We start from the raw sequence: 15,455 nt of genomic DNA on the forward strand, positions 1-15,455 counted from the left end.
AGATCCATTGCCAAAACTTGTCTTTGCTTTCACAACATCACTGTCCCCTCGTCTCTGCTGAGAGAGGCTGAGAAAAGAATGTAGGGTGGGACTGGAACTCTCTTCTGACTTCACAGATTTAATGCTATGCCATTTAATTACCCCTAGAAATGGAGAATAGTTGGAAAACACAATGTTCAGGGACCCAGTATCGGTTGATAAAGGAGAAGAGGGACAGGATTCCAGTTTGACTTCATTCTCTCTTCTTGTTTTAACCTTACTAAGGGGAAGAACATTGCCCAGGGTGTCACACAGCTAGTGTCCACGGAAAAGTTTGAAAGCTGGTCTTCCCAATAGCAGACGGGCCCTCTCAACATGTTTCAGAACATTCACCCCGTCCCCGGAGAGGATCAGAGGAATTCCCTTTCTTGGCTTTGAGACTGTAGTCTAGTCCTTTGACTTAGCTGATCCTTGTTTTCATCTAAACAATGAGGAGATGTGATGACAAAATATTTCTCTTGCCTACCTCTTGGGACTGAGAGACCAAACAATATGATATTTATAAAGGGTTTTGCCTATTTTAAGGTACTCTACATGTGTAGTTATTTTTCCTTTTCAATTTCTGGGCCCCGTGATGCACTTATTCTATATTGGGCACTGAAGATGCCCAAGGGCAGGGGAACTTACCTTCCTGGAGCTTTAGATCTTCGTACAAGCCCTGTGGTTTGGACTCTTGGCAAGTTGTTAGCAGATGGAAACAACATGCTTTGACATCCCTTTCTCATCCCTTCTGTTCCCCCTAGCCCATATATCCCAAAAGCCCCGGGGAGCAGTGAGTGCCTCCCACGGAGTCCTTACCATCTCCATAAGAGCATCTCAGAATTAAGAAAGCCCAGGAGGAAGCTGTCATCACATCTTGTCACTTGCCTCTTGAGGTCAGAGCTAAAGCTGGTAGGTCTTATTTAAGCCAGAAAACCCAACAGTTCCAGTCTTGCTGTGGAAACCTGTATTATGTCTTTAAAAAAATTATAGGAAAGAAAAAACAAAGCGAGTCATCGACATAGTTCTTTTCCTTTGGCTGAAATTCAACTGGTTTCCCTAGTCCCAGGTTCATCAGAAGGGTAATGGGAGAAATATATTTTTTTGTTCTTTGAATTCCAGTGATTAAATAGCCTTCTCAATTGTGTGCTTTGGAGTCTCAGCAAACAGTGGTAGCTGGCTCTGTGATTACTCTGTGTCTTCTTCTGGTCCGGCCGAGCCATCTTTGTATCAAAACCTGCCAGGTGCAAAAGAAATCAGTCACTGTCATTGGATTCAAATAAAATAACAGCATGGTTTGGGAGGCGTGAAAAATTAAAATCGGATTTTCATCCCATTTGCCCCCTGCACCCAAGTGTGGTGTGTCTGATGGGACACCGCTGCTTCCCTCTCAGGCATGCCAGGATTGGAATTTGTTCCCACATGGTGCTGTGATTTGAGCGTGATTGTCCCTGGAAATCCCTTAACGATCTCTGGCTTTGCTGTTTCATGATAAGGAAAATCGACAGAATTTTGCTAGGTATGCTTTCTTGGGTTCCCTTCCTGTGGTTGCCACTGCTGCTAATGGCAGAGCAAATGAGACTGCAGTTGCAAAGCACTCGGTGAACCTTGGGGTTCCACACTATTGGTTACATGAGGAATTGTGGCTGCTTCCTCGCCCAGAAAGGCCAACTGAGAGCTTGGCATCTTTGATGTCACCTGTCTTGGGCAAGTGGAAAGGGCAGTGAGTGAACTTAGAGCCTAAAGGCCCTGATTCTTTTTTTTTTATTTTTAATTTTATAATTATAATTTTTTTCCACAGTACATATGCATGAGTAATTTTTTTTATAACATTATCCCTTGTAATCATTTTTCCAGATTTTCCCCTCCCTCCCTCCACTCCCTCCCCCCGATGACAAGCAATCCCATACATTTTACATGTGTTACAGTATAACCTAGATACAATATATGTGTGTAAATACCATTTTCTTGTTGCACGTTAAGTATTGGATTCCGAAGGTATAAGTAACCTGGGCAGACAGACAGTAGTGCTAACAATTTACACTCATTTCCCAGTGTTCCTTTTCTGGATGTAGCTGATTCTGTCCATCATTGATCAATTGGAACTGAATTAGATCTTCTCTATGTTGAAGATAGCCACTTCCATCAGAATATATCCTCATACAGTATTGTTGTTGCCGTGTACAGCGATCTCCTGGTCCTGCTCGTTTCACTCAGCATCAGTTGATGTGAGTCTCTCCAAGCCTCTCTGGATTCCTCCTGCTGGTCATTTCTTACAGAACAATAGTATTCCATCTTCCCTCTTATTTTCTTATTTTCATAGATGGGACAGTTGAGGTCCTAAACCTGACAAATGGACACGGCTTGGCTTATAGCTGAAGCTCATTTTGGGGGAGAATTTCACCTAAGGTCTCTTGGGAGGAGGGAATCAGAGGGGCTGAACTCTCTGGTCCCTTTTGCTTCTCCAAGCCTCACGTCACCCAGGTCCTTGGGCATTCAGAACAACACAGTGTTGGGTTAGGAGCTGCAGAGACAGCTCCACTGTCTTAGCAAGGCAAGCGGCAGGCATAAGCACTTTCCACCCTCCCCAGCTCTTCTACTGTTTGCATCTGGATCAATATTTCTGTGTCCCTGTTCCAGACCTCGTGCTTCTGGCCGTACCCACCCTCTCCGCTTTCCTTGGCATCCATCAAATGTTTGCCTCCACATAGTCGGCTCTCCTGAATTTTTTCATAAAACCTTCTTTCCTTAAAAATGGATGGAGGGGGCCAGCTAGGTGGCACAATAGATAGAGCACCAGCCCTGAAGTCAGGAGGACCTGAGTTCAAATATAGACTCACAGACACTTAACACTTCCTGGCTGTGTGACCCTGGGCAAGTCACTTAACCCCAGCCTGGGGGGAGGGGGGATTGGATGGAGACTTGAAACATGTCCAAATGAAACCTTTATTTGCTCCAACTGGATTCTTATTTTGTACCCAGGAATGTGGTTTGGGCAAGTTCAGTCCTGGGGGAAGCCTTCCTCTAAGGATTTTAGCCTCTTTTTCTCACTTTTCAGGCCTCTAACCACTGTAGAATCCGCTAAGATTCTATTTAAACTCATCAGAACACTTAAAGGTTCCAATAGTTTGCCATTTATTCTCTCTTGATTCTAATTCCGCTGGTAAAATGGCCAAGATTCTCTTCTTGTTGGCCACCGTCCTCCTTAAGAATGCCGGAGTCTCTGGGGCCTCCTGTCTGGCCTCCATTCGGCTCTAATCACCCACCAATGGCATCTTTGGCCCATCTGAACCAGTAAGATGGGAAAAAGGAGAGAAGGCAAAGCAACAAGGAGCCCCCTACTTGGGCTGGAGCTGGCTGCCTAGATGTGGTGGTCCCATCAAGGCAGAAGAGTTTTGTCCACACCTCACTGGAACCATTCCATACTACTGGGGATTATGGGGCCACAGATAAAACAGCAACGACCCAGAGCCCTTTCCTTTTGGAGGCTGCTCCTTGGCCATGCTGATGGCGAAAGTTCTGGGGAGGATCAAGGAACTGCTGTTATCTGGCCAATACATATTGTTGTTTCAGGGAAGGGGTCACCATGTGGCCAGAAGCTAGCATGAAGTTGTCACCTCTGATGAAGTAAATGCTAGGTGAGGTTCCCCCATCCTATGAGTGCCCATGGCCAGCAGTGGCCCTGCCCCAGTGCTTATGTACTCCCCCCGTGCTGGTTCCTGCTCCCCAGGGCTGAGTTCCTGCGCCACAGCTGGGCCAGCCAGTCCCAAGTTGCAGTTCCCTCAGCTGGCCCGGACTCAAGCCCCAATTCGACAAACAGGCTAGGAGGTAAAAGTGTCTATAGTTCTTGCAGAGGTTCCTGTCACTCCCAGCTAACCCCAGGGGTCCCCACCTGAAGTTGGGGGGCTAGCCTGAGGGGGGGGTCTGCACTTCAGACAGGTTAATCCCCAGCCCTGAGTCTTTATTTGGGTGTCTGGTTGTATCAGGAGGAGCCCTGTTCTGCCCCAAGTCTTCTGGATTTTTCACCAGCTTACATTGAGCCCAAGGAGCACACTTGTTCTGTTTGTGGGGGGGAATCCAGAGAGCTTCTGGTTCTGGTTCTAGTGTGTCGGGAAAAAGAGAATGGTGTCACAATAGCACAGAATTTAAGGCTTGCAAGTACCTCAGAAACCCTCCGGTTCAATTCTTCTTCATGTTTTGTCCATGAGGAAAATGGCTGGAAAGATTGTGGCTTGGCTCAGCCACTCCCCACCCCGTACCCCCCTCCAACACTCCCCCCCCACCCCCGGTCCCAGTAGTTAGTGAGAGCAGCACTCAGAAGCTATCAGAGTACATGCGCTTTCCAAGGGAGAGAGGAAGGGGAACAGAAGGGCTGCAGAATTAGCCCTGGAAAATCACCATGGCTCAACCCCCAGTGTTGAGGGCAGAAAAGGCCCAAGGAGAAGTGTCAGGGCAGCTTGGAATTTCCAGACACTGAGAAAGGAGAGAATGCCCCAATGGGCGTCGGAGGGGAGGCTGGAGACAAAGCCCCAGAATTTGAGAATGAAGAAGTCATTTGACCTTCCAGAGAGTGCTAAGGTCAAGAAGGAAGCTTGGATGGGTCTGGGTAAGAGCCTGGGGCGGGGGGGGGGGGGCAGGCAGGAGAGGCTAGACCCTGTGTACAACATGTCAGTTCCAATCTCCAGTCTGCCAATTGCTGTGTGTGTGTGACCCTGAGCAAATCCCTTCATTTCTCAACTGCCTCATGGGTAAAATGAGAGAGTTCAACTAGTTTGTCTCCTCTCTAGAAGGTCCTTTCTAGCTGATCTTCTATAGGGAGAAAAGAAGGGGGCATGAGACCAGCAAGGGGAGTAATGGGCTTCATTTCTATCAAGTACATACTGTACATGAGATTTTAGCTTCTTAACTAATTAAGACAACACAAAATGTATTCTTAAATTTTAACCTTTTAATTAATTAAAACAACACACCAAGTACATACCATGAGATCTTAGCTTTCCAAGTAATTAATACAATATACTGGGTGCATAGTATGGGATTTTAACATTTTAATTAATTAAAACAAGAAACCAACTACATAGTATGGGCTTTTAGCTTTCCAAGCAATTAAATTAACACACCAAGTACCATAGTATGAGATTTTAGCGTTCTAATTAATTAAAAACACACCAGTTACATAGTATGGGATTTTAGCTTTCCAAGCAATTAAGGCAACACACCAAGTACATAGTATGAGATTTTAACATTCTAATTAATTAAAACAAGAAAGTCTGTGTTATACATGCAATTTTAGCTTTCAATGAGTGAAAAAAGATAACCTTTTAAAATATTTGAAAGTTTAAAAAAACTTTGTAACAAAGAATAGAATTGTGTTATTTTCAAACTCTCTCAGCTGAGAAGAGTATAGTTGTATCTTCTGGCTTATTAGGAAAGAAGTAAGCAGAAATGGATAGAATTAATGCGAATGTGGAAAAGACACAATATAATTAAGCTAACCTTCAATGGTTTTTTTTAGATTATAGAAAAACTGAATGCCTTGTAGAGCACCGTGCCCCAATTTTCCTGCTGTTCTTCCTAAAGACTTTGCCAGAGTTGGGGCCTGGGCCTTTGGCTTGTAAGTACCCAGCCTGCTGTAAAAGCTTCATCGTTTATAAGTGTCACAAAGATGTAAGTAAGGAAAGATTACACAATGCAAAGTGAAGTTGGCCTCCCACCGCAGGCTATACTTTAACCTGTGAGAGGTGGCAACTCCTATGGTGCATACTTGGATGTTACCTTTAAACTGGTAGTTATGTGCACACTTGAGCAAATTAACCTTTTAAATCCTCCTCTCCCTCACCCCCCACATACCCACTTAAAAGTGATAAATTAGGATGGCCCGATGGGCTATTCTGTGGAGGATTCACCACAGTCTTTTCACCAAGCTGTGGATTAAAGATGACAAATATGTAATGGTTCTATTGGAGTTCTTGGTGAGAAAGAAGAAGCTCCCCGTGATGTTCCCGGAGTCCTCCCTGGAACAATGCAGTGGTGCCTACACGATTGTGGGAGTAAATAGCAGGACTGGTGTGCCCAGGGTGGGTAAGGAGAAAGCTGTGGGGAGAATTAGGTACATGAGGAAAGAAGAAATCAAGTGTAGATGTTCATGTATAGGTGTATACATACAGGAAGAGAAAAGCTGAGGAACTAAAAATAAACCCAAGTGGAAAAGCTAGATTTCATGTAACATAAAGTCTGAAAGTCAAAATAATACAGTGAATATGATGAAATTATAGAGACAGAAAGAAAGAAAAATTGAAGAAGTAAAAATAAATCCAAGGGAAAAAACAAGATTTCATATGACGCAATGTATAAAAGTCAAAATAAAGTAATAAACACACTGAAATCAATTTGTCAACAAACCAATTAATGGGAGTTTAATACGTTAAGATGCTGGAGCTTTTGACAAATGAAGTGAACCCCATATGGTGATAAAGACTTAACGGCGAGAAAATGGATGTGGATTAGCCATGTACGCATCCAATTCGGCATCCAGCTGCTCACGGCTTTTGGCCATGTAGGCATCCAGTTGTTTATCCAGCTGCTCTTTGGTTGGCAGATGCTTGGAAGAGGAATACTTGCGGCGGCGGCGGCGACCACCACGCACCGAGTAGCTCCCATGACCTCTGCAGCCTCCATAGGTGGTGGATCCTTCTTGCCCACTGCCTCTATGGAAATCTCTTCTCATACCAGTCTGGGGAGATGAAGATCGCTTTTGGTGGCGCTCTTCACTTTGCTTTATGAGCATTGGGGATCTGGAATCCTCTCTTCCCCGTTTTTCCTCTCGGGCCTCACAAGATGAGGCTTCGCGCACTCTAATTGCTCTTTTGGCCAATGAACTAACAGGCCAACCTAACCGAGCATAGATGCTGCTCTTACCCAGTCGTTGTTTCACGGTGTTGGTCTTAAGAGTCAAGGAGTCGGCCTTGAGGGTCAAGGAGTCGACCTTCAGAGTCAAGGCTTCCTGGACAGAGGGCCTGCTCTCCATCTGTTGAGCCAGTTTTTGATTCATTGTGATCGGGACTAGGAAGCACTGGGAACTGGATCCAGCATTCTGGAACACTTGGTCCTGCTGTTCTGGCTCCTGCCCAACCTCAGGGTCATGTTCCTGCTCCTGTTGGGATTCTGAAGTTGTTTGGACTGTCACCAGCACAGGTGGTTTAGTGGTCAACATCTCAGTGAAGCGTTGATTCAAAGACATCTTAGTAGTGCTCTTCAGTATGGCCTTGGGAAAAATAACTGAGGAAGCCATCTCCAGGCCAGGGCCAAACAGGATCTGAGGAGATCAAAGATAAGAAACAACAGAATCAACATTGGCACTCAATCAACAAGGGGATCGAGGAGATCTGTGGAGGCTGGCTTACCTACAGAGAAACGGTCTACTACGGTTGGTGGTCAATCACAGACTGAACGCTCAGGTTCCAAGTCTGTGAAAGTCTGTCCAGATTGGTCAGGAGCTCAGGGTACCCGGATCTAACGTGTTCTGAAGCCAGAGGAATGGGAAAACGGCCAATCACAGGAGAGGTCTGGAGACCTCCAAGGAGACATTACTCTCAACATTCCATGAGCAAACAAGCCTGCCTTTATTGAGACAGATGAGGTCACATGACACATCATCGGCCATTTGTGGGAGGGGCTACCCGGTAAAGTGGCTTCTGGGTCCTAGAGTCCTCCATATGCTGTCCGGCTGGTTTTACCCTGACCCTTACTAGAGACTTCCATTTGATTTTTATTGAGGGGTGGGGGAATTCAACTTGGTTTTCATAGAATTATGCTCCATAGTTTATCACCCTAATTCATTGAATAGAAGGAAAAATAAAGTAAATAGGGCCAAAATTGAGCCTTTTCGCTAATCGCCAATTGGGTCTTTTCAGAGACTATGATGTTTTATAATTCCCAGCATGCAGCGGGCTCGCAAGTGAGTGAGAGCGCGCGCGCACGCGCACACGCAGGCACACACGCACATGCGCACACATATGCACACACCCAGACTTAGAGAGAGACGGAGAGAGAAGCATATTGGGGAAAATTTGGGATTATATTATGTTAGTAACATGACCATAATGACCCCAAACAACAAATTACTTTCTTTTAGCTAACTACAGGAACCTGCTCTAGCGTTTCAGCTATTTTCCCTTCATTTCAACAAAAGTTCAAGTACTGTAATCTACCTCTGTCTTCCAGTTTATTCATGGAATAGAAAACAAAGACAAGCTTTTCTTCATTTTTTTTTTCAGTTTGCAAATGATTTCATAATTTACAAATAACCCAAACACATTAAAAAAGGAGTCTTTGTGGCACATATTTCCAATACCCCATGAAGATCTGCTGTTAAAACAAAAAGCGAACAAACTCTGAATAATCATTTCTGTGAAGTCAAATGAATCTGGTGCTTCAATAATGCCTTGTGCTGCCTCCTATCCTCCCTCCCCACTCACCAGCTTTCCTGAAAATGTCCTTAAAGGACATTTCTTAGCTAATCCCACCTTACTCCCAAGGTGGACAATATAGTCTTTTATGGAAAAATGATTATCAGTTGCCTGGACATGAATGACAATTATTTAGCTGTTAGTGTTCAGCCCCAGGGATAAGGTTTCAGAACATCAAGCCAATACCCTAGAAATCGTATTCACCTTATTGGTCGCCATATACGTGTGTATATGTGTATATAGATACACACATCTATCACGTTTATATACATATATATGGATACATATTTGGATACATATATACATGGTATACTTATCATTAGATCTATAAAGCTATAGCTATTTTTTTTCTCTCTGTCTTGTCTCTGGAAGCCAACAGATAGCTAGGTAGACATACAGATCGCTACCCCCTGTGTTTACATGTGTGTGTGTGTATACATATATATCACTTGTAGAAAAGGTCACATGTCTATTGTCTTAAATGCTATTACATTTAAACTCATGACTTCTATAAGACAGCCTGATGGTGTATAAAGCATAATCTCCATTCAGATAGTTCCTAGCTGTGTAATCCTGAGTAATTCACTGCACTGTGGGAGGCCCTTTGAGGGCTCAGTTTCTTTATAAAATGGAGACAACAATAGCTTCCCCCCATTTTGTATTTAAGTTTAAAATGAATAAATCAAAAGGAAGAAAATAGAATAGCACTCATCTTACGAGGTCAGTGTCTTGCACATAGTAGGCACTTAATAAATATTGAATGACTGACTATTGTAAAGACCTAATTTATGCAGAGCACTTTACAAATCTTAAAGCTCTATCCAAATGTCGCCTATTATTATTACCTCATATCTTGGTTTGTATCTTAAGTGGGAATTATATGCAGCTGTAATTTTTTTTTTTTACAAAATGAATTTTAATCAGAATGACCCAATCTTTGATTAAAAAAAAAAAAACTTGTCTCGTGTCTATATATATACTAGTGAACAGCTAAGTGCCCTTTGCATCACTAGCCATGAGAATATAACAAACAAAAGCCTTAAGTCACTGAGATGTTTCATTTTTATTCTATACCTGGAAAATCCTTAGACAAGGAACTCATTTACTATCTTTGTACTCCAATTAGTTTCTTTCACAAAGAGACAATGAGTCTCCATCTAAGGAATTATTTGAAAAGTAATTAGGGGAAACTGAGTGCTTGGAGATCTACAGGCAAAGTGCCAAAAAATTGAGTGACCTTTCCCAGAAGGCCGAAAGGCACTTGTGGTGTGCCATTCCCTTCCGGAAAATGCCAATACGTGGCAACCAGGACTTCTTGCAAACCATCCTTCTCAAGCATCTCTATGGAGACTAGGAAACGCAATTTATATTAATATATTTTAAAATGAAATATGATAGAAGATGGGGAAACAGGTGCAGTGTTTAGGATCTGGAAATCCTCAGAAACTGATCTGTTGCCTGACATTCAGGCTAAAACAAAATAAAATACTGGCAGCCACTATATCTTCTGAATATTTGATATGTTTCAAAATTTAGCTTATTTATATATAATTTCCGGGTACAGAGCACAGCTCTAACCTGAAGCAGTATTATAGGTGGAAGAAATGGGCCAGAGGAGAAGCGAATCCATATTAATCAGGAGCAGGGATTCAAACACTGCCAATGAAACTAGCTGTCTTAAGTGGTCACCACTAGTTAAGGTTAGTAGTAAAGGCAGGATTTGAACACAGCACCCTTGATGCCAAAACCAGGGGCTTACCCCAGCACCCTGCTGCTTCACCCAAAGCACTTTCAGAGTTTTCAAAAGAGATGTGAGAAGTCTCTCTTTTGATCCCAAGAAATCTGCCTGGCTTTGGAAGGGGTATGAGAACACTGACACAATGCTGGTAGAATGAGCTATCTCAAAGAAGAGACCCATTCCTCTCTCCCACCCCAACTTCCACAGGATGAAGTGGCCCCTTTTGCCCCATGGTTCAAGGCCCACCTCAGATATGGCCTCTTTTATGAACCAATCCTGATGTTCCCAATACTCCTGTGAGTACCTACTATCAGACCCATTTTCCAAGTGAAGAAATTGAAATTCAAAGAGAAATGACTTTGCCAGGCTCACACAGGCTGCAAATATCGGAGATAATATCTGAAGCCTGATTTCTGGCTCCCATTTTCACCAGGCCTTGTTTTTAAGTGTCGTCTTAGAAATGACTGAAGGAATTGGAGATGTGTGACATGGAAAAGAAAATACTGAGAGCCACATTTAAAACCAGCTTTTAACCCTATCCTTGCCTCTTATTATCTTTGTGGTTTTGGGCACACCTCCTCTCTTGGTCTGACTTCTCTCCTTTAAAAAATAGTGTTTTTTTCAAAGAACTTTAACATTTACAAAATATATAAGTTATCTTGTTTGATCCTCACAACAATGTTGCGAGGTCAGTGTTATTATTATTTCCCATTTTACAAATGAGGAAACTGATGCTGACAGAGCTGAAGTGACTTATCCAAGATGATACAGCTAATGAATATCTGAGGATAGGTGTTAACCCAGAGACTTCTGATTCCAAGTCTAGCTTGTTTTGTCACAGGAGCTGGAGTTTTTATGATCAATGATATTGTGACATAGTTTTCAAATATTTGCAGAGTTCACATGATGTTTGGGGGTGGGGTACAGTAGTTAGGCCTGTTTTGTTTGGCTCCAGAGGTCAGAGCAGAGGCTGATGGGCATTAATTAGAGAGGCCGTTTGAGCTCTCTATAAGGAATGATTTAGGTTTCTGAAAAATGTAATGGGTTGCCTGGTGAAGGTAACGAGCTTCCCTTTATTGCAAGTAGTCCTGCAGATGCTAGATTTTGATCACCTGTGCAGATATTATTGTGAATTTGCCGATCTCTAAAATCCAATCCTTTATACCTCTAAGATTTTGGAAGTCTGTCTTTATGATTCTGAGATCTATTGCTGAAATAAATGGGAACCGATTGTTTCTCCCCACCCCACTCCCAGCAGTACAGTGTGGGTCAGTGGTTAGAGTACTGTAGCAGTCACAGAGAACCAAGGCTTTATTTCCAGTTCTGCTACCTTTGCATAGTCTATTGTGCTTTCTCCTGTCTCAGCCTCATATCCCATAACCCCCTTTTTCATCCATGCTGTGATGTCCAAACCTTCACACCCAGTTTTTGCAAGCTATCTCAAGCCTTATACTGACTACGCTCTCCTCCCTTCCCCATCTTGAGCTTTCAGTGAAATAGCTCATCACTACATGAAGTCTTCTTCTTTTTTGAAATTCTGCACCCCCTTATCATACCACTGATTGTGCCCAGCTAAGTCTCAGCCTTAGATCACTCCTGACTCTAAATCCTTGTGTCTGTCTGTCTATCTACTATCTACCCATCTATCTGTCTATCTATCTATCTATCTATCTGACTATTCATATATCAATCAATCTATCTATTTATCTGCCTATCTGTCTATCATCTACCCATCTATCTACGTTACTGAACACAGGTGTAGAGGTGTTCTGACTGGGTCCACAACAAATTTGTGTTTAAACATACATAACATACATAAACAGAAGATAAGACTTCTTAAAATTTTTCCCAACTGTGACCCTTTTTTGCCTGAGAAATATTTGACGTGATTCCAGGTATAGAGGTATATAAAAGAAGTATACAAATCAAACATTTACTGATAATAAATTACAATTTCATGACTCCTATACTTACAAGACCCCATATGGGGTCACAAAACACAGTTTAAGAAGCTGAGCTCTGCACAGCAGAGAACAAAAGAACAATTTACAAAGAAGTAAGGAAGTAAAGAAGAGAGGGACACTAAGGAATATTATTTCTTCATATATATAAATGTAATATCCTTTTATGTAATATATAATTATTAGATATATTATAATAAATAATAAAATATAATATATAAATATAAAATATGTATTTTTTCTTGAACTGGTAATTTGTTGTTATATATTTTGAATCCTTCCTGATGTTCTGCTGCTCACCCGACAACATTCTCTTTTGTTTCATTTTGTTTTGTTATTCCTTTTCTGTTTCTCTTTTTTCTTATTCTGTTTTTGTAAATAAAATGAATACTTTTTTTTTTGAAACCTGGGCTCTATACTGTCACTTAGTGATCTCATCCACTGCAATGGATTAAGTGATCATCTTTATGATGCTGATTCTTGAACCAGTTTTTCAGCACTAACTTCTCTACTGATCACAATTCAAATCCCCCTTGGATGTCTCAAACTAGAAGTATCTTTTACTCTGTAATCCACTGATCTTGGCCTCCTGGCTGTTCCCCTAAAACACTCCATCTCTGCTCTCACTGTGTGTTCTTCACACTAGGAATGCTCTCCAACCTTCCACCTCCTGGCTCTTCTGGCTTTCTTTGGGCCCCAGCTAAATCCTTTCTTCTATGAGAAGCCCTTTCTGATCCCCCATAAATCTAGCGCTTTCCTTCTCTAAGTTATTGCCCAATTTATCCTGTACGTAGCATTTGTACATAATTCTTGACATGAGTTTTTTGAGAAGAAGGACTGTTTGGGTTTTTTTTGGTATCCCCAATGGTCAGCACAGTGCCTGAAACATAATAGGATTTTGAGCAATGCTTATTGACTGATTCTTCGGGCCTTGGTTTCTTTAGCTGTCAGATGAGGAGATAGGCTCGGATGGCCTCCATCTTATGTAATGCAAGCATAAACAATGAGACTTTGCAAAATGAACTGTGAGGAGACAACTCAGCTCAAGCTTCAAGAATGGTACTGCCTTTAAGATATAGAACCCATGATTAAAAATAACCCCAGCTCAGAGCAGGAGAGTGACCTTTGCAAAAGCAATAATGGGATATTTTAGTTCTTTCCGTCAGGGCCAGAATGGATCTATTTAATCCTGCTAATGGATTAGAGGAAGAACTACAGGGGGGTAATTAAGAGCACCTAAGTGTGGTCTAGATATTGTTGGGAGCAGAGGCACGATGGGGCTTCAAAATGTAAGGACGGCAAGTCCGTCCTCCAGCCAGAAAAAGTGTACAGATGATGGCACGATATGGAAATGGAAGATATGCCTATAACTCCGTGTTCTTGGGCTGATGGCGGCACTCTGCCTCACCTCCCTGTGCTGGCAAAAATTACTTTGTTTTTGCTCTGCATGTGCTGGGCCCCCTGCGGGGCCACTTTCCCAACCCTCACTCAGGGTGGGAGGCCTGGTCTCCAGAGTATAGCTGACTACTCTTTTGGAGTCCTAAGGGTTACTCTGTGAGGATGCGTTTTTCAGTACTGTTGTTCGGGACCTCCCACTGATGCATGGGATTATCAGTCATTAAATTAGCTTTGAAGAAAGCTATTTACTAGGCAGTTGTTACAGAAATATTCCCCTAGAATGTATTCTCCCCTTGCACATATGTGGTCACTAGAGAGAGTGGGCTTTAACTTAAAGAGCACGTGTGGCCACATAGTAAGCTCAGAGCTCCTGGTTACTGAACATCCTCTCCCCCTATTTCACAGAGTTCTCATGAAGTGGCCCTTAGACGTAATCTAGAGGGATCGCTGTCAGACTGACGACTGTTCTCAGTTTGTCTTTGGTTGACCTTTCAACTCCTATAAGCCATGGTTGTTCCAGAGACATTACTAGAGCTCCCCAGTCTTCAGTAGGACAACTGAAGGCTCTTCCAAATGCTCTCTCCAAGTTGGGAGAGGAAGGGGAGGACAGAGAAAGCCTTTTGCCTCCCAAAGGAATCCCTTCTCATAAGTTTTGCTCTTCCACCACTAGAATGGCCTATCCACAGGCCTGAAGGTGCACGTAAACCTTGCAGCCAGCCACAAGATGGTTCTTATGTGACATCATCTTGTCTTTATCCAATGGCCAAAGCACTTTATTCCTCTCAACTTGGTTAACTGACACTTTTGATTGATTCAGTTCAACTGTCTGAGTCTCCTGGGACTCCAGTGGTTGATTAATTGCAGTGGGGTGGAAATCCCTCCAAACACGCCAACGCACACGTACGCAGACACAATTGTCTGTGTATGTGGTATCCCCTCAAGCCTCCCCCCCTCAGTCAACTTCTCAGTAGAATGTGATTTCATTTAAAGACATAGGCTCTTTTTTTTTTCCTTTTTGGCTTTGTATGTCCAGTATCTTGTACAACCTCTTCCCATTAGAGGTACTTTATAAACATGGGTCATGATTTCAGTATTTTCATAATGATGATAAGAAGAAGGGTCTTTTACTTCTTTTGAGCCTTTCTGATTGAACACTGGCTTGAGGACATTTATTTAACACCCCAGATGCCCAGTTCCCAGAGAGGGAATGGATAACTTGGCTGCTCAGAAACGTTAGGCTTCCACCATCTCTCAGCCAGCTTCTCTTAGTTCTTATGCTTTAGCACCATAACTCCTTCAGTACCCTAGGGCACCATTGAGATCAGCATCTTGCTGGGTGGTCTGGGCAATAATGTTTAACTAAGTGGTACCCTGGTGACCTGAAAGTGCTAACTTATTAGCATGTTCTCTCTCTCGTCTCTGTCTCTCTCTCTCTCCTCTCTCTCTTCTCTCTCTCTCTCCTTCTTCTCTCTCTCTCCTCTCTCTCTCTCTCTTCTCTCTCTATCTCTCTTCTCTCTCTCTCTCTCTTCTCTCTCTCTTCTCTCTCTCTTTCTATCTCTCTCTCTTCTCTTCTCTCTCTTCCTCCTTTCTTCTCTCTCTTCTCTCTCTCTCTTCTCTCTCTCTCTCTCTCTCTCTTCTCTCTCTCTTTTTTTTTCTCTCTCTCTCTTCTCTCTCTCTTCTCTCTTCTTCTCTCTCTCTTCTCTCTCTTCTCTCTCTCTCTCTCTCTCTCTTCTCTCTCTCTTCTCTCTCTCTTCTTCTCTCTCTTCTTTCTCTTCTCTCTTCTCTCTTCTCTCTCTCTTCTCTTCTCTCTCTTCTCTTCTCTCTCTCTCTCTCTCCTCTCTCTTCTCTCCTCTCTTCTCTCTCTCTCTTCTC

At 42.8% G+C, this 15,455-nt stretch overlaps 1 protein-coding gene across 1 annotated transcript in view; it reads right to left on the minus strand.

Moving 5' to 3' along the window:
• Positions 1-6,407: 6,407 nt before the first annotated feature.
• LOC141549130 (uncharacterized) overlaps positions 6,408-15,455 on the minus strand; it is a 38,758-nt gene continuing 29,710 nt past the window's right edge. Inside the window, exon 2 of the mRNA XM_074278486.1 lies at positions 6,408-7,333. Coding sequence (XP_074134587.1) covers positions 6,497-7,309 — 813 coding nt within the window. The 5' untranslated portion in view covers positions 7,310-7,333 and the 3' untranslated portion in view covers positions 6,408-6,496. The remainder of the gene's footprint in view (positions 7,334-15,455) is intronic.

Source organism: Sminthopsis crassicaudata, chromosome X (assembly GCF_048593235.1).
Source record: "Sminthopsis crassicaudata isolate SCR6 chromosome X, ASM4859323v1, whole genome shotgun sequence".
NCBI classification, from domain to species: Eukaryota; Metazoa; Chordata; class Mammalia; order Dasyuromorphia; family Dasyuridae; genus Sminthopsis; species Sminthopsis crassicaudata.